This window comes from Thermobia domestica, chromosome 18, assembly GCF_964235325.1.
Source record: "Thermobia domestica chromosome 18, izTheDome1.hap1.1, whole genome shotgun sequence".
Classification (NCBI taxonomy): domain Eukaryota; kingdom Metazoa; phylum Arthropoda; class Insecta; order Zygentoma; family Lepismatidae; genus Thermobia; species Thermobia domestica.
The window spans coordinates 37,722,841-37,745,351 of NC_137471.1; the positions used below are offsets into that span (position 1 = coordinate 37,722,841).

Consider the following 22,511-nt stretch of genomic DNA (forward strand, 5'->3'; position numbering starts at 1 on the left):
CAAAAAAAAACTTTATACATGTATATTTTTTTAAAAGTTTTAAACGATTTTTTTATTATTAAATAAAAAAAACTGGTCTTCGTCAATTCCTAATCGACACGACAATTGAGAACCTACTTGGTACTACTTATTTACATATGGAAGCTATTGGATGCAGATTTAGGATTAGCAAAAATCGCTCCCAACTTGCATCTCGGATATCAGTACCATAATGTTTCGGGATTTCCGTGGTCCCATCTTCAATGTATCTTGCCTACAATTCCTATGTCTAGGATGCAAGGCAGAGACTGTGACGGTAAGCGACCCGCATATATGCATAAATACATGTGGAAGCTAAAATTGGGTTGGGATTACAAAAATTGTAGCTCGTAAACAAATGTGTGGATATACATACGAATCTACGGGTTGAATCAAAACAGAAGAAAGGGGGCACGGTGTCTCAATGGTACAACGCTTACATCTGGTTCTTGAGGTCCCTGGTTTGATCCCCGATTAAGTAAGTTTGTGTCGCGGGCTTTCTCGGAATATTACTCATTTCAGAACATAACAGAATAACTGACATTAAAATGTAAATTTAAAGAAAAGTTACCTCCTTCCAACATTATTCAACAGCCTACGTAGTATAGTAGCATTCACAGAGGGAAAAAGGTATATTGTAAAAGGATCAGGTGTATTAACTATGTAGGTGATGTGTCTCTTTTAGCACAATCCGAAGCAGAATTTTTTTTCTCTTCAAGGAAAACCTCTTGAGGAATGTGGCATGACAACAAAGATTAAAAAGAAACGAAAAAGAAAACTGTAATTGAAAGGAAGAAACTATGTCAAACTTGGAAATTGAAGGAGAGAGAGAAAGTAGAACAGCTGATTACGTTTTTAAGTAGCTCCATCACAAAATTAGTGAAGTTTTGAAATGGAAGTTAATAGTCTATGAAGCTTAAGGAGAAAAGCCCCAAATGGAATGAAATTTCTAGTTTTGCGTTCAATGGTTGTGCTCTCTAGGCAAAAGGAGACGGATGATTGATGGAAGTAAATAATCATGGAATGAAAAGGTGGGAGAACACTAACAAAAAAAAAAAAACCCTTTGGGTACAACCTTGCTGGGATCCAGCATAGATCCCTTGCACAAGACAAGAGCGCTTTATCTCTGAGTCATTTCCCCCGAGTAAAGATTTATGTTTCGTGTAGTAGAGGAGAGTTTCTTGAACGTTTCTCAAGAAGCACTATTATTAGTCAGAATTTTCTACAAACCACATCCTTTTTCCCACTCGAAAGCAAATTTCACATGTGTTAACTCCTTTTCAGCATATACTAGTTATTATTAAGCAGGTCCTGGGACTAATTAGCATTTATTTTTTGAAACTTGGGTCTGGATTTTTTAAAAATCATTTTTCTCTATCTTTCGTTTCCTCTTTTAACTCAATATTTTCTTCAATTTTTCAAATCTTTGATCAGTTGTGATCTTCCTTTTCCTACTCCTCGCTTTCCTTGCATCTTCCTTTCCATGGCAGTATGAAAAACATTACTTCGCAAAATGTATCCAATCCAATTGGCCTTCCCACGATCAGTACATTTTTTATCTTCAAAAGATAGTATTAATGAAATTCCCTCTAATTCACATTGGTACTAATACAAGAAAATGCACAATTTCATTTTTTTATTACGCAAAAGAGTGGAGAAGGTCAGTCCTGTGAGAGAAAGACCCTTGCTTACTGTAAGTGATTTTCAAACTGTTCGAAATTCTTAATTACAGTGCGTGATATTTTGTCTGTATTTTCCATACTAACGTTCAATGTAAGCGGCCCGAAAGGGTAGATTTCGAGAGCCACATAGTTTAAGAAACCTTGGTGTAAAGTATTGTACTGCATTGGGTAGGGTTACCGGACGTCCGTATTCAGCAGCACAAGTACATATTTACAAGGCTTGTCCTAATAGCCATACTTACTTTTGAAAACGTGTAATATGTCCGCATTAAATACAAAGCACTATTCTAGAAGCCAAAATAAAGTTAAACTGTATACCTCACCGATCGTAGCCTGGAGACGCGAATTGTACTATGTGGCGACGTAGCAGATAAAGAACAGACTAGATTCACCAACCCATCAAATAGTTACATCGATTATCTCCAGATGGCAATTGAAATGTATAGACGTTGACACTAGCACCACCTATTAAAGTAAAAATCGATGTTAATGATTGATAGAGCAATGCTAATGTCTCCAGGCTACGACGTTGCCATATAGCGAACTTATACGAGATAATTTTAGGTAGTAAATATGGCCGTTTGTATGAAGTCTAGATATATAGGTACGTCGTCATACATACGTCGTAGAGAAGCCGCAACCATACATTTACTTTTGTTTCACACAACGCGAGCTAGATGAGACGGCTGTGTAATGAAGAAATCGGTGAGAAAAAAAAAAAAAAAAAAACTGCCGAGTCGCTTATACAACAATAAATTGCGATACGCATACATATAGTAAATTTGAATAAATTCTGTCTCTTACTTCAAAGAAAATAAATCTTGTGCTCAGATAGGGCCATCATTCTTCACTCGCTTCTATTTTCTTTAAGAATAGTTGTAAATTTTACAATCACTAACGCTAAGTCATAAATGCCTCATAGGATGTCATCACGTCCTGAAATGTTTCTTCCACAACCCATTCCGTAACATGCTATTTTTGCCTTGTGAATCACGGGAAAATCGGCACGTTTACACATACCATTTATCCTAAAATACAGAACACTTCCCAGTGCTACATTGTAATATATGTGCGAATTTAAATGAGATTCCATATTTTAACAATGTTACGGATGTCTGACCTACATACACGGTTGTCTACTTTTAACTTTTTTTTCTTTTAAGAGGGGGATAAAAGATACGGATACATAAATAAAAATGAAAACTTTTAGTTCTACGTCACTCGGTTATACTGTGTAGGCTAGAGGAGACAGTGATAATGAGAAATGAAGATAGTGAGACGAAACGGAAGAACCTCGAGAAAACCCACGCACACTGCGATTGTCCACCACAAATCCCACTTGGCCCGAGCTGGAATCGAATGAGAGACTCCACGGGAGAACTCTCTACCAATGAGCTACCGCGGCCCGATAAGGGAGAGTGAATGGAATGTGACAAGCACTTGTCATTTCAGGATTAGGACTCTAAAAATTAAGGTCTATGCCTGCATGAGCAAGATCAGGAATATTTATTGTGTAACAAGCTCCCGAAGCCAGCTTACAACAAAATAATTAACTAAAATGAATACGGTAACACTGGAGGAAAACTATTAGGGCCTATATTTAATAGTGGCATCGCGGTATTCTGCTGGTGAACCTGAGAAAAAAACGCAGATGGCTTGCCAGCGGATTCGAACAAGGGTTACCTCGACTGCGAAATAAGTAGCAAAACCTATTTTTGTTTGCTTCTACAACTTCCTAACACTCTTCATTTTCATCCCCACTATTGTTGGTAACCATCGGAATCGAACCGCGGAGTTCGTTCTGCTTCATACTTCAAACCGCTCGATGTACACTATTATGAAAATATCGCTCTGAACCAATTTACAGGTACCACCCCATTATTTGCTTCGTAGAGCTCTGTTGTGTGGGGTTCCTGGTTCGATTCCAGCTCGCGCCAAGTGAACTTTGTGGTGGACAAACACCGTGAGGGTGGGTTTACTCGGGGTTCTCACGTTTTCTCCCACTTTAATCATCCCAGCATTTCATTGATTTCTCGTCATCACAGCGTTCTTTAGCTTAGCCGGCATAATCGTCGGACGTTAAAGATCTCATAATTCATTTCCATCATTCGCTCGTTGGCACTGTAGAAATCCCTTGCTCGATAGCTTTACCCTGGGATTGAATCTAGGACTTCTCATAACGAAGATAACTTTTTGTCTTTCTTTCATATCATTAAATTAAAGTAAGCAACAATGAGACTTCGGAATGAAATTCTGCATTTATAATAAATTATTGAAAATTAGATCAAGACTATAAAAGTTTTAGAAAGCAAACCGACGGACATCTAACACTGACATGAGCTTACTTTTCCTTTTATGATTCAAATTTTGTCCAAATGAAGACACACTACGAAAAGTATTTCCTTATATCTTTTAAATCTATCAATTGATATTTCAGAATAAACATATAGGCCTATACTATTATAATTTAAAAATAATTATTACAGTTTAGTGAATGCTTATTAATAATATTAAATTTAAAATTATGCAACAAATTTCATACACTTCATTTCACTTCGCATAATGGCGTCTAGTGCTATTTGAAAACATAACACTCTGTACCAACACTGACATCCCAAACAACGTCAAATGTTCATTAATTTCATTCTCTATGTTGGTGTAAATGTATTTGCCCAGGCATAATTCCACTTGATTGTACTTTTCCTGTAATATTGAACACTTCCATTCACTTTCCCACAGTGAGTCATTGGAGGGACTCGACAGTGTAACACCCTGTATCTCGGAAACGTATCAGCATCGGACCCATGTTTATAGGAACATTTTTGCTTATTTGGATGTCCGCAATCATCTCGTCGCTTTTGGCTATGCATTTACGTTACACCCTGTATATATATATATATATATATATATATATATATATATATATATATATATATATATATATATATATATATATATATATATATATATATATATATATATATATATATATATATATATATATATATATAAGGGTGTATATATATGTTGAAAAGTACCGAAAAATCTATGTCAATTTTTAAATTACTTAAAGATCTACATTTCAATGAGTTGTAAACAGAAGTACAGGACTCAAAATCTTGCAGTGTGACAGCGAAACAAACGAGGTGCAATCAAAGTGACATTTTAAGTCTCTTTCGAAAAAGAAAGAAAACCTGGTTAGTAAAAAAAAAAAAAAAAAAAAATCAACCCTATCTACAAACCCGAACTGCGGAAGAAGGATTTGAGGGCATTTAAAGCAAAGAAAAACTCAGGGGAAAATATAGCGACCACACAAAACAAGCTGAATTTGCTGACACAAAGTTATGACGGATGGAATCTACTATTAGCGGGCCTAGCAGTATAAGCAGTTTCCCATCATACCACCTAGTCTTCAAAACAGCTGGATTACACAAGCACGCCACCTTGCCCAGCTTTTCCTTTAGTACTAATTTTTAAAATTATTTCGTCTAGATGTAACTTGATAAAAATATACCCATTCTTATATTCCCTCGTAACACGGCATGCATTAAATAAATAAGACGGAAAACTAAATTGAATCGAAATATCCACTAAATGAACAGCTTTCAAAGACGACAAACATATCACCTTGCAAACAAAGATATAGAATGATTCATCGTCAAAACTTTTACGTGAAATATCATTCCGCCCATCAGAACGGTGCCCGCGTTTCTCAGCTCCCTAAATTTGAAGTCCAGCAACTTCCACGAATATCAGCCCCTTCGTGAATAATGATCAAAATTTTTGTATTTATCTCCGCCACTGGTTGCAATTTCCAACTACATTATAATTTACGGAAGAGAAATTTCTATCAAGCGCTCTACTTGTCTTTCGGATGCTAATCATGAGGTTCCGCTACAAAAGGCCACCTTCCTAAGATATAAAAATAGCTTTGTTTACCGTTCACTTTATTATTTGCAGATTATTACGGGCTGAGTTGAAAAAAAAAAAAAAAAAATCCGAACTTGGTCGTCCGGTGGTTTTCGACAAAATAACCATAGCTACGAAAATTTAAAAATGATCAATTTTTACGACCGCTTTAAAAGGGTATAAGAGAGTAGGGTACGATATAATAGAATAAGGTACGGGTAAGTAGGATAGAGTACGGTTGAGTTCGGGAATTTTGACCCATTCGTTAAAATGAATAGTGTGTCACTTCGTCTCTGCGTTAAGGGCACCAACTGGATCGTCTCTATATACCTGCAGCCATTTTCAGAATACCATTGCTCTTTACTTTCCCCACAATCCAACCGAGCGGTAACCTTGCGCGAAGTAGTCTCCTCCACTTACCAAACAGCTCCATGTTTATAACCGCTTACAATAAATAAATAAATAAAAACACAACTTTCGCTCTCCTTACATTTCATCCAGCACACAAATGAGCAACATATCCATTTCTTCCCAGTAAACTTTTAAAATTTCGCTAGAAACGAACAACCAACTTTGGAACTTAAAACAAAAATGATCAAATATTAATACGTTTTCAATTTAGTTAACACACTCAAATACAATGAACACTACGGTAACACTGTGTTCTATATTTATACTTCATAAGAAAGAAGCAATTTACGTTCTAGAACACAGGTCCTCGCATGTAAGTTAGTAGCTAGGTTGGTTCCTTTCTGTACCAAAATTTAATATTTAATTCACATAGTATTACCGAGCGAGCGGTAGCGAGTGAAGGCGGGTTAGAGCCCGGAGGGCACGTTGGTTTCTGTCTTTATTATAGCTAAATGAGAAGGAAGACACGTGTTCTACAACTCTACCTCCGTATATGCATGTAAATCCGGTCACTAATAATTATAATATTTTTAAAAAATCCCATCCCAAATGAAATAACTTTTAGTTTAATGACCAACGGTTATGTTCCTTAGGCTAAAGGAGACGAATGATTAGCAAATTAAGTGATTGTGAAATTAACATTTTTTTTGTGATCTCCCATTCGGATCGAACCCGGGATCACGTGCACCGAAGGCTCACTGCCTAACCACTAGACCAGCGCGGTGAGGGGTTATTTTCCCATTCGAATCGGAACAATCTCTGTAATCGAAATAAAAAGAAAAGTATTATCCCAAATACTAGTAGGAGAAAATGTTACAGTGAGAAGCAGGAGGGCACAGCACTAAACCTTCGTTCGAGAACTCCCTTGTTCGATCTTTGGCTACGCGAGTCTGTGGTAGACAAAACAGGAATTCTCGGAGTTCTCCCACATTTTCATTCTATCAATAATTTCACTTCCATTAACCATTCGTCTCTTCTGGGTTAAAGGTACTGTGGGTCGTAAAACTAGAAAATTCATAATTACATGAGAAAACGATATCACGTTAATATGCGTAAAATGCAAGTAAGCTACGTTACTCGAAATTTCATAACATAAAATCATTTTCCCGTCATTAAAATGAAATGAAATCTTAGTTTTACGTCCCACAGTTATGCCGGCTAGGCTAAAGGAGCCGGTGATGATGAAATGGATGATGGAGCCGGACTAATGATTGAAATGGTGGAATGAACAAAGTGGGAGGAAACGGGATAACCCGAGGAAACCCACACACACGGTGTTTGTCCACCACAAAGTTCACTTGGCGGGGACTGGGATCGAACCCGGGACCCCAAGCACCAGAGGTGAACACTACCACTCAGCCACCGCGGCCCCCTTCCCACCATTAAATCCGAGTAGGAACGAACGCATACGAAAATCGAAATACAAGCCTGTTTCCGTAAATACTAGTGGATATATATATATATACGGTATCAAATGTTTCCCAAATGCTAGGTTGGAGCGGCGATTTTCATACCCACTTACTAATTTATTTGTATATTTACCTTTTACGCCCCACAGATTTATCCTTGAAGCTAAAGAATGCGGCGATAAGAATAATAATATTAATAATGAACGGATAATATACGTGACATCCGTGTCTGACCCAATCCGAATCCAACACGCAATCTTGTGATCAACAGATAGATAGTCCGGCTATACCAAGCGCTCTATTCATTTCAAACCAAGTTCATACGCATACAAATTCCTCCACTCTTACGTAATCTTAATCACACATATAGGCCTAACAATGCGTACTGAAGAGCTTCGAAATTGTATATCGGCTGCAAACTAAGTATACTGACACTATTACCGAAACTCAATTAAAATGTTTGGTGCAGTTTTACTACACACATACATAGATTGTACAATGTACAGAAAAAATTGGGCAAGTTTTTAATTTGCTCCTTTCATGTCGAGAACAAGACTTAACCAACTCCTGCGCGGCTTCTAATCCGTTCCTAGTACTACCACCTATACTATGGATCCGTATAGTAAAATGAAACTGAACGAAATATTCCATGACAATTACAAGTTGAATCAATACCTAATCCACCAATATTATTTTACGTAGCTAAATATTACGCTTCATCCGGCGTTCGGATACACTTTACAATATACGCTCCAACTGCGCATCAATAAGTACGACCGCTTTAAAAGGGGATAGCAAAGTAGGGTACGGTTGGGTTAGTGACGTTTGGATCAATTTTGGTTAAATTAATCAAATATAATTTCCTATGTATGTGCGAAGATACCAACTGGAAGCGACACTGTAAAGGTCACCCCAAATCTTCAAAAATTAAGGTTCTTCCAACCGCATGCATACTTGTTTCTCAGCGATAAGCTGCACTGGTACCCTTATCCTTATGAATATTAGGTCAAATTAGGCAAGCTTCGTAGTTGCATTTTTACTGTTTTCCATGAGATTCATTAAATTACTGTTTTCGGAACTCAATCCCATCTGGTACCTGAGCTCCTATGAGATTCTTGCGATAATACACAGGTTAGTTTCCTGACATAAAATCAGTATCATAGGATTTAAAATAATTCCTTATTCAAGTCATAAATTACGGCAATATCAGGTGACCTCGAATCGCAGAAGACCTGATTTAACGTAGTTGTACAGTATACGGATTTTTAAACTATATTAATATAGCAAATGTTAATGGATTTATTTATTTATTTTTTTATATATAACATTTCGGTCCTCCTACTTGCCTGTTGCGTTTGGGTGGTAACTGTCCGCACGCTACACCTATGGGAAGTTTCCCATTATAATAATTAGTATTCTGCATGATAAAGATCTAATATTTTTAGCGAACCGCACTATGATATATCTGTTTTCGTAGAAAATGTGATACTTTTGCTATTCTGTACGTGACAGTTCAAATTCCAGGTTCTGATACTGCAAAGGAAAGTTACACAATATTGCGGGCTATTCAGTGCTATAACTATTCATGGTTTTCATTGGGTGAACGAAGAATACTTTAAATTCACCCAGAACTACAATTACAAATTAATTATTGTACATTCTGGAAATCTGGGTTAATGGTAGGAAGCATCTCTTAGTAACACTATTTATCGTAAATTTTAATTACTACTGTAAATTTAATTCATGGAGATGAAAATATTTTAAATGTAAACCCACCATGATTACACAATCATATTCGGTAATACTTTTGCATTTAGTTACGTGATGACAGTATTTTTGTGATAAGTTGTCACTTGTCACCATCTGTAACAGAAATACTCACCGCAAAAATTAAATTGAAGAAGAACAGCAGGTATTTGACACAATTCATTCCACCAGACACCATTTTTGAACACTAAATTTGATTTCACTACACGTTCACAGACACACAACAGAATTCACTGCACTTATCAAGCGTTGTTAACTGTTTATCTACAAACAACTGTCTACATTCGATTCTTTCGTTCTATGCGTCCTAAGCTATGTTTTCCTCTACCTACTGCTTACAGCGCCGCACTACGGATAAAATGAGATTAAGTAGTTTCGAATGTCTCATGTATTACGCCGCGCATGTATTATAAAATTTGTTATTGATTTAATGGTTGAAGTAGCACAATAAAGATGTCCTATTTACTGTAACTATTTCTTTATATGCCTTCAAAGATTATAACAAATAATGGATTTCTTTTTAACGTAGTGAAAGCAAGGAATTAACTTGTTACGTCACAGTGTCGAATCATTTATAGGTGTGTGGAATGAGGATGACTGTAGCTTCTAATCTGTCACGTGAAAGTGAATTTGCGCTCCAAGGTTCTGAGAAAGCATACGTAATTTAAATGAATGACCGCCCACTTATGATAAACAAGATTACCAATTTTTTTCTCTTTTTCTTTTCTTTTCGTGATCAGCTAATACACTCTGCGCTCATTCATATCTTTATACACGTTTTAGCAAATTCTGTCAAAAATTAAATTCCTTCAGTCACAGCTATATAAAACCACGTACGTTACGTAGAGACAGGGGCGTCAATTGGGGTGTCTCCTGCGAATTCAAGCAAAATCTGAAATAATGTTGTTGCATGGGATTTGGGGGGGGGGAGAGGATAGCAAATAAGGAAATTGGGATTTTAAGGGGAAGAAAGTTTGTATACAATAGGCCTATTACAAAGCGTATAATGTATTCAAGAAAATATTTTAACCAAGGGTCCTGAGCAGTGGCGTAGCGATAGTGTAGGCGGGGTTGGCATTGCCTACGGGCGCAGGGCATTCCGGTATATTTGGGGGCGCCCCAGGTTTTTAATTAAAAAAAGAAGCAAGTTATATTAATGGAGCCCCAAGTTTTCGCGGTCTTCTTTTCCGAACATGGCAAGAATAAAAATTCCTGTTCACTTCGTAGTTTATTACATTTGCGTATCAAATTATTGGCATTACCGTAAACTCGTCGAGGTTATAGCACTGTATGATTAAGAAATTAATCATCCTGTATTAATAGGATATCAGTCCTATATTACATATATTGAGCTTACTAACTTCAAATAAAATCCATCTGCACAACAGGCTTTCAATAATAGTGACAAATTCTATGACCTATAAGATCTGGATTAAAACGGGTTAAAAAGTGTAGTCATGATTATGAAGCACAGCAAAATTGCCACTTACCGCGGCTACACAGGACCAAGAACAAGCAGCAAGGGTCGGGCAAACCGGATAACTGCCAGGGGCGCCAACGTCAGGGGACACTCAAACGAGCACCCCTCCAAAAAAAATCCAACATATTTTCTAATCTATCTATCTATCTATCTACCTATCTATCTATCTATCTATATATATATATATATATATATATATATATATATATATATATATATATATATATATATATATATATATATATATATATATATATATATATATATATATATATATGCCAGGACTAGGTGTGTGGGGGGGGGAAGACATTTTGGCCGGGTGAAAATTTTACCTTCGTTCGCTCCTGATACTGACTAAGATGTAATGTTAAGTGGATGAGGAAGATACTGATCTATTTTGGCTCTACTTTCAACATTATTGCTAATGTTTCTTTTTTTTTAAAATACCAATTGTAATATTACGTACAGTATTTTTGTAGAGGTGAAGATAGAGATACTACCCATCTGGATTGACAAATATTATTCTTAAAAAGCAGATTTTAGAGGTCTGCATGGGCTCGGGCCGAGCCCATAGGCCAGACCCGGGCTACAAAGCATATATCACTTCGGGGCCGGGCCGGGCTCGGGCCATAAATTTTTAAATATAAGCCTACAACTATATTTCTCGGGCCTAACTTTGTAAATGTACTGTACAAGGATATTTACTGGACCGTTCGTTGTGGAGAACATCTAAAACACAAATGCAAAATTCAACCTGTATTATACAGTAAAACCTGTCTTCAATGGATCCTTTATTAAACGGAAAACTGTCTTAAACGGAAATATATCACGGTCCCATGAATTTTGGAGAACAACACGTGTAAAAAGTCCCTTCATTAAGCGGAAACTGTGTTACGCGGACAACGGAAAGAAAAATAAACATTTAATGGAAAATTCTGAGTTCCGGACTACAGCGTTTAGAAGATGTTTAGACATTTTGTGAGACATATATATTACACTGTCTGCGATAAAATGTTCGTTCTTTTGTTAAATATTTCTGGACAGTGTTGACCTTCCCCAAACACTACTCATATTCACCCCACAAATTGTCCTTAATCCCCGCAACTTAATCAAGAATCATACGGAATGTCGGAAAGAAGAAAACGAGATAGAGGAAGAAGAGGAATACGATACCGAGTTCGAAGAAGAGTGTAGAATAAATACATATCAAGATCTCAGAAGTTTAAAGTAACTGCAAAAATTTGCTTTACGGAAAAATGATTCTGATTCACTTAGTATAATTTCTCAGGCTAAAGTGTATGTGGAAAGTCAAGCAGGCAAGCAGCAATGTACACAGAAAACCCTGCTTGGCTATTCGAAAAATAAAGAAAACGTGCATAGTATATTTTGTATTCATTTTAATTTTTTTGTGTATTTATTCGTAGAAGAAAGAAGTACTGTAATCGAACAATGTACGCACAGCAATATATTTTCTCAGTATGCTCCTTTATAAGCATGTATTATTATTATTATTTTTTTTTTAAAAAAAAAGGTCTACCTCCGCTAAGCGGAAACCTGACTTTAACGGAAATTTTTGCAAGTCCCGCTCGATTACGCTAAAGACAGGTTTCACTGTATAAATAAAAATACAATCTTACATTAATTATTAAACTTCTGTAATTCGGGCTCATTTAATTATTATCTGAGCTCGGGCCTAAAGGCTAAAACTCAATTCTCTCCATTCTTCTCCGCACCTACATTTCGAAATCTTCCAGTCGTTTTTATCATTTTAGCGCAATATCCACGTTTCTGATCCATACAGTACAACACTCCACACAAAGCATTTTATGAGTCTTTATTCAAGGTCCTACAAAGTAGTCTTTTCTTCCTCCTAAAGGCTTCTTTCACCATTCCTATTCTTGCTTTTATTTCACGTTCGAACTTCATATCATTACTAATAATATTACCCAGATGTCGAAAACTAGTCACTTCTTCTATTTTCTCTCTCCCATTTTTATATTTGACACTGACTGCTTCGTTCCAATTAGGGATGCGCACGAGACAAGATTTGAGGCTGTCGTCTCGAAAATGTGCTGTAAAAGTGACGTCTCGACTCGAAAAATGTATATTTATCTATTGGAAGACCCGTGTCTCGACTCGAATTTTTTCAGGAAAACTCCGTCTCGACTCGTCTCGTGCGCATCCCTAGTTCCAATCACCATGGCTTTTGTCATTCTAACATTTATTTTCATCCCATATTCTTCACAGGCCTTCCTCAGGTTCTCTAGCATTTTATTGATTTTTTCTTCAGATTTTGCAACAAGAGCCATATCATCTGCAAATCTTATGCATCTAATCATTCTACCTCCTACTGAAATGTCGTCTTCATTTTCTAGGCTCTTTTTCACTACCTCTTCTAGATAAATATTAAATATTGTTGACGTGAGACAGCATGCCCGTCGAACTCCCCTTCCAATTGCACTCTTCTCTGTCATTTCATCCTCTATTCTAACACATGTGTATAGAGGGAGGGGTAAATCAAATTCAAACTTGAAACTCAGTTATGTATTTGTGTATTCTTAGGTATCTTAAAAAGCTACAACTAAATATAAAGTTTCAATTCAATTTTAACCCAAAAACGTACCCTTTGCACAAGCATCTGAGATATTATACCAATAATCTGCTTTCAACTTTATTGTTAATACAAACTATCCGGTTTTCCCAATTGTTACAGGAGGTAATATTTTGCGCTCCCTCCGAACCTTTTTTTTTTTTTTTTTTTTTTTTTTTTTTTTGAGCATGAACAAAGACATATTAAGTCTGTGACGGATCCAGAAAGGAATGAAAGCTCCCTTCGAGCGAAAATATAATACGGCCATTCCATTGTAACGGGTGTTACATTTGGACGAATAGAAATTGTTATAGAAATGTCCTTACTGGGTCAAGATATATCAAACTGCCTCGAAACATCACCGTTTGTCTGTGTATTTTAGTAAACACTTAATTTGTTACATATACATGATACCACAACTCAGTGAGAGTGAAAAATGTGGCGTAACGGGTGTTACAGAATTGGACATGCACTTATGCAAAGTTATGCCAAACTCTGCGAATGTCCAGATCAGAATTTGTTTTCACTTATGTGTGCACTTTTCTGAAAGTATGATGTTGTGAATATTAGAATCAGAAATTCCATAAGTGTAATGGGTTTTATTTTAAAAAAATGTTCAATACCGTAACGGGTGTTACACAGTGCGAATGAACTTAAAACAACTTCACTTTTAATGAACATATTATGTAAAGAACAAAATATTACAATGTTAATAGATAAAAAAATACACATGTAGTACAGTGTAGGAAATAAAAACACAAAATAATAAACATATAAATCAGAAGAATTTAGGAAGTTTCAGTATTAAATATGTACCGGTATGTCTGTTGATACACTGATCATCAACAAAAGTCTTATTTTTCTTATGCTTCAGTGACATTAACTCTGGAACTAAACTGCTACATAACTTTGTTATTCTTTAATTTTCATAATCGGATTTGGCAGTTTACCAATCACGTCATGAAAATTAATTATATTGTGCCGTGGTGGGAAAATCAGCGCCCGGGGCGAGAGTATACGACGGTGCTCCCGTACATATTAGTCAGGTCGACAGACCAGCCACGAAGCGACACTATGGTTGGGACAAACGATAAGAAACTTCTCCAAAATAAACCCTGCTTTTCCTTGATTTCAAGGATTTTTTTATTACTTTTTTCCTTCCATTTTATATATGTACACATGCATTTTCCTAACATGAGTAACATTATAGGACCAATTCTAAAACAGGAAGAGGATTTAAGTCCATACTAATTTGTACTGATATGTTAAGTATTTTTTTCTCTTTCTTCTTTCCTTTTCCTTCCCTACCGAATTTTTTGCCCCCTTACTTCGGCGCCCGGGGCCGTCGCCCCGCTAAACCCCCTTTACGGCACGTCACTAGTATACTTTCTAAACTTCGGCGTAGTTCGAATTCCTTTTCGTCACAAGATTTCAAGAACATAACTCTAATATCACAATTTTCGTCCGAAAATCCTTGACGATAATCTGTGTTACTTATTTCATCTTTCATTGCCAGCAAGACAACATTCCAACACAAACATCTTTCCGCAAAGGGCTGATCACAACTTCATTCAGAGTCTGCGTACACACCATTGTAGTGTAGGGTTTTTCTGGTTTCTTAATGAAAATCTGTCGTGCTGCAGCCTCTAATGATTTGCTAAACGAAGACTTCCAAAGCAGTGTATTGGGCTTCCGATAAAGAAGTAGACTTCTGGTATGTAATGAGTACTCAATTAAAATACGGCACTTTTATGCTATTTAATCACTACCCTGAGTATGCGACTTAACGGGGAAATGAGAGGGAGTCCGCCATCGTACGATATATCCTAGATATTATATTCTCTGGAGTGCATTTCATCACCTCCGGTATAATGTCCCTTAATTTCGCCCACTGCTCATCCTTACCATAATTTATGTCTTCAGAAGAGGACCCTCTATAACTTTACTAACTTCAAATTCCCTATTTAGAGCCTTAGAGCTAGTCTAAGTGCACAAAATATCACTTTTAAACCAAGTTAACAATTCACGTGTAACACCCGTTACATTGGCAATGTAACACCCGTTACGCAGTTTTTGCCTATTAAATTATAAATATAATGATTTTCATTTTCCTGTTGTATTGCCCATGTGCTCATTTTTACTTTTGCAAAAGATAGACTACTTCTGACTTTTAGTACAAGTTGTATAGAAAAAATATATCTTTTTTTGTAACGGGCGTTACATAATTACATTGGTACCAAAAGTAGTCAAATAGTAGACTACGTAATATACTAACAGCCTTAAAACTCCTTAGCTTCAGTTCCTAAGGTGTACGTGCTTGTCTATACCGCAGTGCAACTGAATCAAATGCTTATCATGTGTTGTTTAGGGGTGTCCAATATTGTTCGTAAATTCTCTCTTCGACTGGCTTCGTACAGCATGGAATTTCAAATCGCTCAAAAAGACAAAAACTAAAACTTTTTAACAAGAAATCGATCTGTATAGTAAATTTCAAACCTTTCTGATCATTTTTATACAAATAACGAGCAAAATATATTTAAAACAATTTTCTGTCCTTAGGCTCATATTTACGTGGAATGGCCGAATATTTTTGTGTTTTTGCAACAGCATAAGACAGGTTTTCTCTAAAAATAGATTACACTAATAATCTGCTCTAAGTTTATTGTTAGTAGAAACTAATATCCCCAAGTGTTACAGCGGGTAATATTTTTCACCCTCTCCGAACCTACCATAATTCTGTAGAGTAATAAAGAGATATGAACTTTCTAAGGCCGAAGGTCTAACTTACAGGAAAAATGCACGAATTATTTGAGACGGTTTTTGTGATGATACGCCCCGTCATCCTTTACACCAAAATGAATACAGTAAAAGCTCTTTATTCGCGCACTTCCTTCATTCGCGTTTTCACTATCGCGGATTAAAAACAATGCGACCCAATTCCTATATTCGCGGCTAAAGATTTCTTTATTCGCGGATCTAATCAGTACGTACATACATAATAATAAAAATGATTCCAATAGGTATCCAACCCAATATCTTTTGTAAACGCCGTCAAATGGACTAATAAAATGTAAAACAGACCTTATTACAACTTTGCCTAAAGTATGTTGTTAAATGATATCGCCGCTGTATTGGGTCGGACTTTGACATAAGCCGCCTTTGCCGCGATCAGTGTTTTTGAGAATGTAAACAAACAGAATGAAAGCAACCATATTACTCAATGAATAAAGTATATTTTTAAATGCCGCCACATTATTAGACGTTCCGTCCTTTGGTAAGAGCCGCTTTGCGCGTTTTATTGTTTCGTCTTTCTATTCGTTATAAAAATTGTGATCGAGTAACACGTCTCTACCGCTTTCTTCCTAATTTATACAGTAATGTCAACTAAAAAAAATGAGAAACGAGTTTCGACAAGAAAAAAATCTGTGTTACCGCTCAAAGTGAAAATAGATATGCTTGATCGTTTACGCCTTAAAGGGTCGTTTGCATCCATATCACGCTCATTCAGTGTCAACGAATCAACTGTACGGTCGATAAAAAAAATCCGAAGATAAAATAAGGTCGTCTGTAGCTTCAACTTCACTGTCAGCGAAAATTATTCGTGATCCAGCAATAGAAAAAATGGAAGTGGCGTTGTCATTATAGATCGAAGACCGCAACCAAAAAAGGGTGCCCCTGAGTGGTCCAATGGTCCGGGAGAAGGCAAAGCGTCTTTACGCTAATTTTAAAGAACCTGATGGTAGTTGTAGTGGTGAATGTACAGATGGAGGATTTCAAGCATCGGAAGGTTGGTTCAATAAATTTAAGGTGAGACAATCATTGCATAACATTAAAATCGTTGGAGAAGCTGCATCTGCAGACACTGCTGCAGCAGAACGATATCCAGAAGAATTTGCAAACTTGGTAGCTGATGGAGGATACAAACCTGAGCAAGTATTCAATGCAGACGAAACTGCACTGTGTTGAAAGAGAATGCCAAACAAAACATTCATTTCTAAAAGCGAAAAGTCTGCTCCTGGATTTAAGGCAGCAAAGGATAGAGTTACACTGCTGCTATGTTCTAATGCATCTGGAGATTGTGTCATTAAACTACTGATGCTTTACAGATCGTTAAATCCTCGGGCTTTAAAAAATGAAAACAAGGACGACCTGCCAGTGTTTTGGCGTGCTAATAAGAAAGCGTGGTTTATAAGCCCTGTTTTTTGTGACTGGTTCCGGAATTGTTTTGTCTCTGAAGTTGAAACGTATTAAAAAAAAAAAAAAAAAAAAAACAGAATTTAGGCTTTAAAGCAGTTCTAGTTTTGGACAATTCACCAGGTCATCCTCGCGAACTTGAAACTATGCATCCAAATATAAAAGTGACATTTTTACCTCCCAACACGACGGCTTTGCTTCAACCTATGGACCAAGGAATAATCCAGGCCTTTAAGCTCTATTACATTAGACGAACCTTCAAAATCGTATTGGATAATGTGGAATGTAATCCTGATATGAATGTTATGGAATGCTGGAAGAAATTTGACATAGCAAAATGCATCGTAAACATAAAAGAATCATTGGAAGAACTGAAGCCACACACATTGAAGTCATGCTGGAAAAAACTGTGGCCTGTTCTGACTGCAGAAAATGAAGAATGTATGCAAATTCAAACTTTGACTGCAAACATAGCCGAAATTGCGAATGGAATAGGACGAGATGGGTTCGAACAGATAGAATCAAGTGACATTCAGGAATTGCTTGAATCGCAAGATGAAGATTTGATTGAAACCGACTAGGAGGAAATGTTAAATTCACAGCCCATTGAAGAAGAGGCTTCAACAAGCACTGGAAACGTCACATTAATTTAAAAAATCTTAGTGAAGGTTTAAGAATGGCAAATGAGCTTTGTGATTTCTTTATGAAAATTGATCCGTCTATGGAACGAAGTCTTATTTTTAAGAGGCAAATTGCTAATGCCACTGCTAAATATCAGTCTGAATTAAAGGAGCTTTTAAAAACTGCCAAGCAAGAAAAAAATACAAAATTCTTCAAACCATTGCCTAAGCCTGAAGATAATAATTAATCAATATGGTCAAAAACTTCAATTACAGTAAATTGATTTTTTTATATATGTATTTGTTTTTTTGTTTTGTCACCTAGGAACGTATCCCCTATAATCCCATATAAATTACCATTCGTATTCACGGTTTCTGTATTCGCGGCATATTTATGAAACATATATCTCGCGAATAAAGAGCTTTTACTGTATAAACCTTTCCAGACTGGCCAAAGATATATATTTAAAAATTAAAAAGCTAGTGATTTCAAATTGAATTATACCGAGATCTCTAACAAGCTGTAGAACGGAAATTATGTCCGTGTGTTATAAAAACATTCAATACTAGTTATGTCCTTTCAAAATTTCTGACGCCCCTCCTCTTCCAGCAGGAACATACACTGATTAGTCCGAACCTTATGACCACTCACCTAATTGTCGGTGTGTCTACTTTTGGCACGGATAACAGTGGCGACACGTCTTGGCATGGAAGCAATCAGGTCTTGGTAGGTCGCTGGAGGGAGTTGGCACGCATATTTTCGAAATACACTCAGTCCTAGCCAGAAGGCCTTACGCTTGGCAACATCGCACGGAAACAAATGAATGCTGAATTTCATTCTAACCCGTTCCTACTACTACTATTACTTTTACTACTACTATTACTACTACTACTACTACTACTACTACTACTACTAATTTTGCTATGGATCTATAGTATAAGGGCAAACTTATTTTAATGAAAGAAGTTTAATGAAAATTTTAAAAATGATCGTTAAATCACTTTTTGAATATTATTTTTAATCTTATTTTAACGAAAGAAGTGTTATAAAATATTTTTTAAAAAACTTTCCTTAGGCAGGGTTTGAACCCACGCCAAAAACGATTTCCCTTATTATTGTGTTGAGCTAGCTCACTTGCCTACGAGGGCCGACGACATTTGGCGTTTACTTTGTGCTATATATAGGTCAGGATTCGTGATGTCACCAACAGGATCGCGATATAGACGTCATTCATTTTTCCTACATTGTTGCCAAGCGTAACCCCATTCACAATGCCTTATGGCTAGAGTTCAGTGTATTTCGAAAATACGCAGTTGGCACCACATTTGCACACATAGGCCACCTAATTCCCGTAAATTCCGGTGAGGGGGCGATGCGCTCTGACGGCACGTTCAATCACATCCCAGAAGTGTTCGATTGGGTTAATATTCGGCGGGTTGGAGGGCCAGCACATCAATTGGAACTCGTCACTGTGTTCCTTGAACCATTCCATCACACTTCTGACCTTGTGGAATGGTGCATCATTGTTGAAAAATGCCACTGCGGTTGGGAAACATGGTCATCATGAAGGGGTGTATGTGGTCTGCAACCAGAGTACGATACCCCTCGGTCGTCATGGTACCTTGCACGAGCTTCAGTGAACCCATGGATGCAAACATGAATGTTCCCTAAAGCATAATTGAGCCGACGCCAGCTTGTCTCCGTCCCGCAGTGCAAGTGTCAAGGAGCTATTCCTCTGGAATACGACGGATTCGCACCCTTCAATCGACATGATAAAGAAGGTATCGGGACTCATCAGATCTTGCAACACTCTGCCAGTGCGTCAAGGTCCAAGGCACAGACTATATGGTAGTCTGTGGTCCAAGGTGATGGTCACGTGCCCATTTCAATCGTAGTTGGCGATGTCTTTGTGTTAACATTGTTACATGGATTGGATCGTCGGCTTCGGAGGCCCATCATTAAAAGTGTTCGGTGCACTGTGTGTTCAGACACACTTGTACTTTGCCCAGCATTAAAGTCTGATGTTAGTTCCGTCACAGTTCGCCGCCTCTCCTGTTTTACCAGTCTGCTCAGCCTACTTTGTCCGACATCTGTAATGAGGGGAGGTCACCCAACCTCTCGACGCTTGGACGTCGCTTCACCTTGGTTTCACCACTTGTTGAAGACACTCACCACAGCACTCCTCAACACCCGACAAGTCATGCAGTTTCAGTTTCCGAAATACTCATGCCAAGCCCCCGGGCCGTTATAATCTGCCCTCGGTCAAACTCCGATAGATCGCGCACCTTCCCCATTCTACATACGGCCAGCACGCAAGTTGTGTGCCAAGAAGAAACACTGCACAGCTAAACAATTTAATGTTTGTCCCGCTCTTTTTCATTCATAGAGCAGAACTTATGAGGGAACAAAATACAAAATCCATATGAAACGCAAATACTTCCTTTTATCCTTGAAGTTGTATAAAAAATACAACTTATTTTCATTCCATTTCCTAACTTAAATTTTGGAATGTAGGAAGCTTCAACTCATCTGCAGAATGCGTCGTTCTTTTTCCTTTTCAAATGGATTTATTGTAATGTAGAAATGTCGAATGTTCGAATGTAGGAATACGAGAAACCCCCAATATATATATATATATATATATATATATATATATATATATATATATATATATATATATATATATCAGCGTTTCCCAACCGGTGTGCCGCGAATGGGCCGCTGGTGTGCCGCGAGGAAATGAAAACAAAATTATTAATTATATAGGAACCTAATTGCAAGACAGGAAATGTGTGTATTTAAATTTCACATTACTATGAACCTCTACAATAAAAATACTGTAATTGTAATATATTATTTTACATACATTATTACTACATAGATTGTATTTCGAAAACAGAATTTTATTAATATTTAAAATTGTGACGTATATTAACCATGTTAATAAATTATAAGTTTCACACTGTGTTACTTATCTGTTCATTTTTAATGTTGAAAAAAGTATTAATTATCACTGTTATGACCATTATTGTTTCTTTATTGTTACAGATTATTTCGTAGCTTGAAATTTTAAAATCTCATTCTATCCTTTCGACAAAGCAAACACATACAAATTTACCGCAATTCTGTTTTAAAGTACAAGAGATTTGTTTGTTCGTTCGTAATTTAGTGATCTTCCTTGTGAAAGGTTGGATACATTCTTCGAAAAAGAAAGTGTATTTTTTAAAAGACTGAGTTCTATATTTCATTGGAATTGTTTTCTATTTTTTAATTTGAATGAAAAGTAAGTATAATGATTTACGATGGAGGAAAACCAGTGATCGAGCTTTCTTCTTTGTGAGAAGGAGGTCAGTGATCAAAGAAAACAAATATGACGGTATTTTCTATTTACAAATAATAATAATAATAATAATAATAATAATAATAATAATAATAATAATAATAATAATAATAATAATAATAATAATAATAATAATAATAATAATAATAATAATAATAATAATAATACCTATGAGTGTGCCGCGAGAATTCAAGTTAGACCCGTAGTGTGCCGCAAGTTGAAAAAGGTTGGGAAACGCTGATATATATATACATACGAGGGTAAGTCAAAAATTATACGCCATGTAACCACAACTTTTTTACATTGTTCACACTGACCTCTGTCCTCGTTTATTTTATTGTTATGCAGTTATAGTAATGCTATGAAAAGTTTGATCCTAATTTCTCCATTTGTCTCCCTTTTATTGCAGGTGGATCATGGCTGCTCCATTAGAAGTTTGCACCAAAGAGGAACAACGAGCAGTGATATGTCCCCAATCTATCACGTTTGAAAATTCAGTTTCTAAGGGAAAGGGGAAGGGGTTTCCCACTATTAACATTTCCCACTGTTTAGTTAGAAAATAACAAATGTAAGGATTCGCTTATGTTGGAGACGTGAAATTGTGGGTGTAAACTCTTAACTGAAAAATAATTGAATACATGTATCAGCGTTTTCGAAAATTATACTTTCATGTGGTCGTGGGGGGGGGGGTGATATCTATATATTATTTTTATCGACATTCAAATTGACGTTGTTTATCTCACGATCACGGGAAAACGACTGAACTGAACCGTTTGTAATGAATTTTTGAACCTAGTAATTTGCTCCCGCCTGTTTTTTTCTAATTATGTCATTTTCATTAAAACGCATACCCTAAGAGGCAGCGGCGCAAATCTTTCTTCAACATGGGGGAGGGGGACAAGTAAGACCGTTCCTTTTTTGTTATTATTATTATTATTATTATTATTATTATTATTATTATTATTATTATTATTATTATTATTATTATTATTATTATTATTATTAAGTGATGCTCAAAATAATTGTGAAGTTGAAAAGCAATCCTGTGGAGGATCAGGGAGCAGAGTTGTCTTCAACATTGGGAGGCGAG

The 22,511-nt window shown here is 36.5% G+C and overlaps 1 protein-coding gene across 1 annotated transcript in view; it reads right to left on the reverse strand.

The window, feature by feature from the left end:
* LOC145674876 (CD63 antigen-like) overlaps positions 1-9,734 on the reverse strand; it is a 31,014-nt gene extending 21,280 nt beyond the window's left edge. Inside the window, exon 1 of the mRNA XM_081745118.1 lies at positions 9,312-9,734. Within this exon, the coding sequence (XP_081601244.1) occupies positions 9,312-9,374 (63 nt within the window). The 5' untranslated portion in view covers positions 9,375-9,734. The remainder of the gene's footprint in view (positions 1-9,311) is intronic.
* Between the last annotated feature and the right edge of the window lie 12,777 nt (positions 9,735-22,511).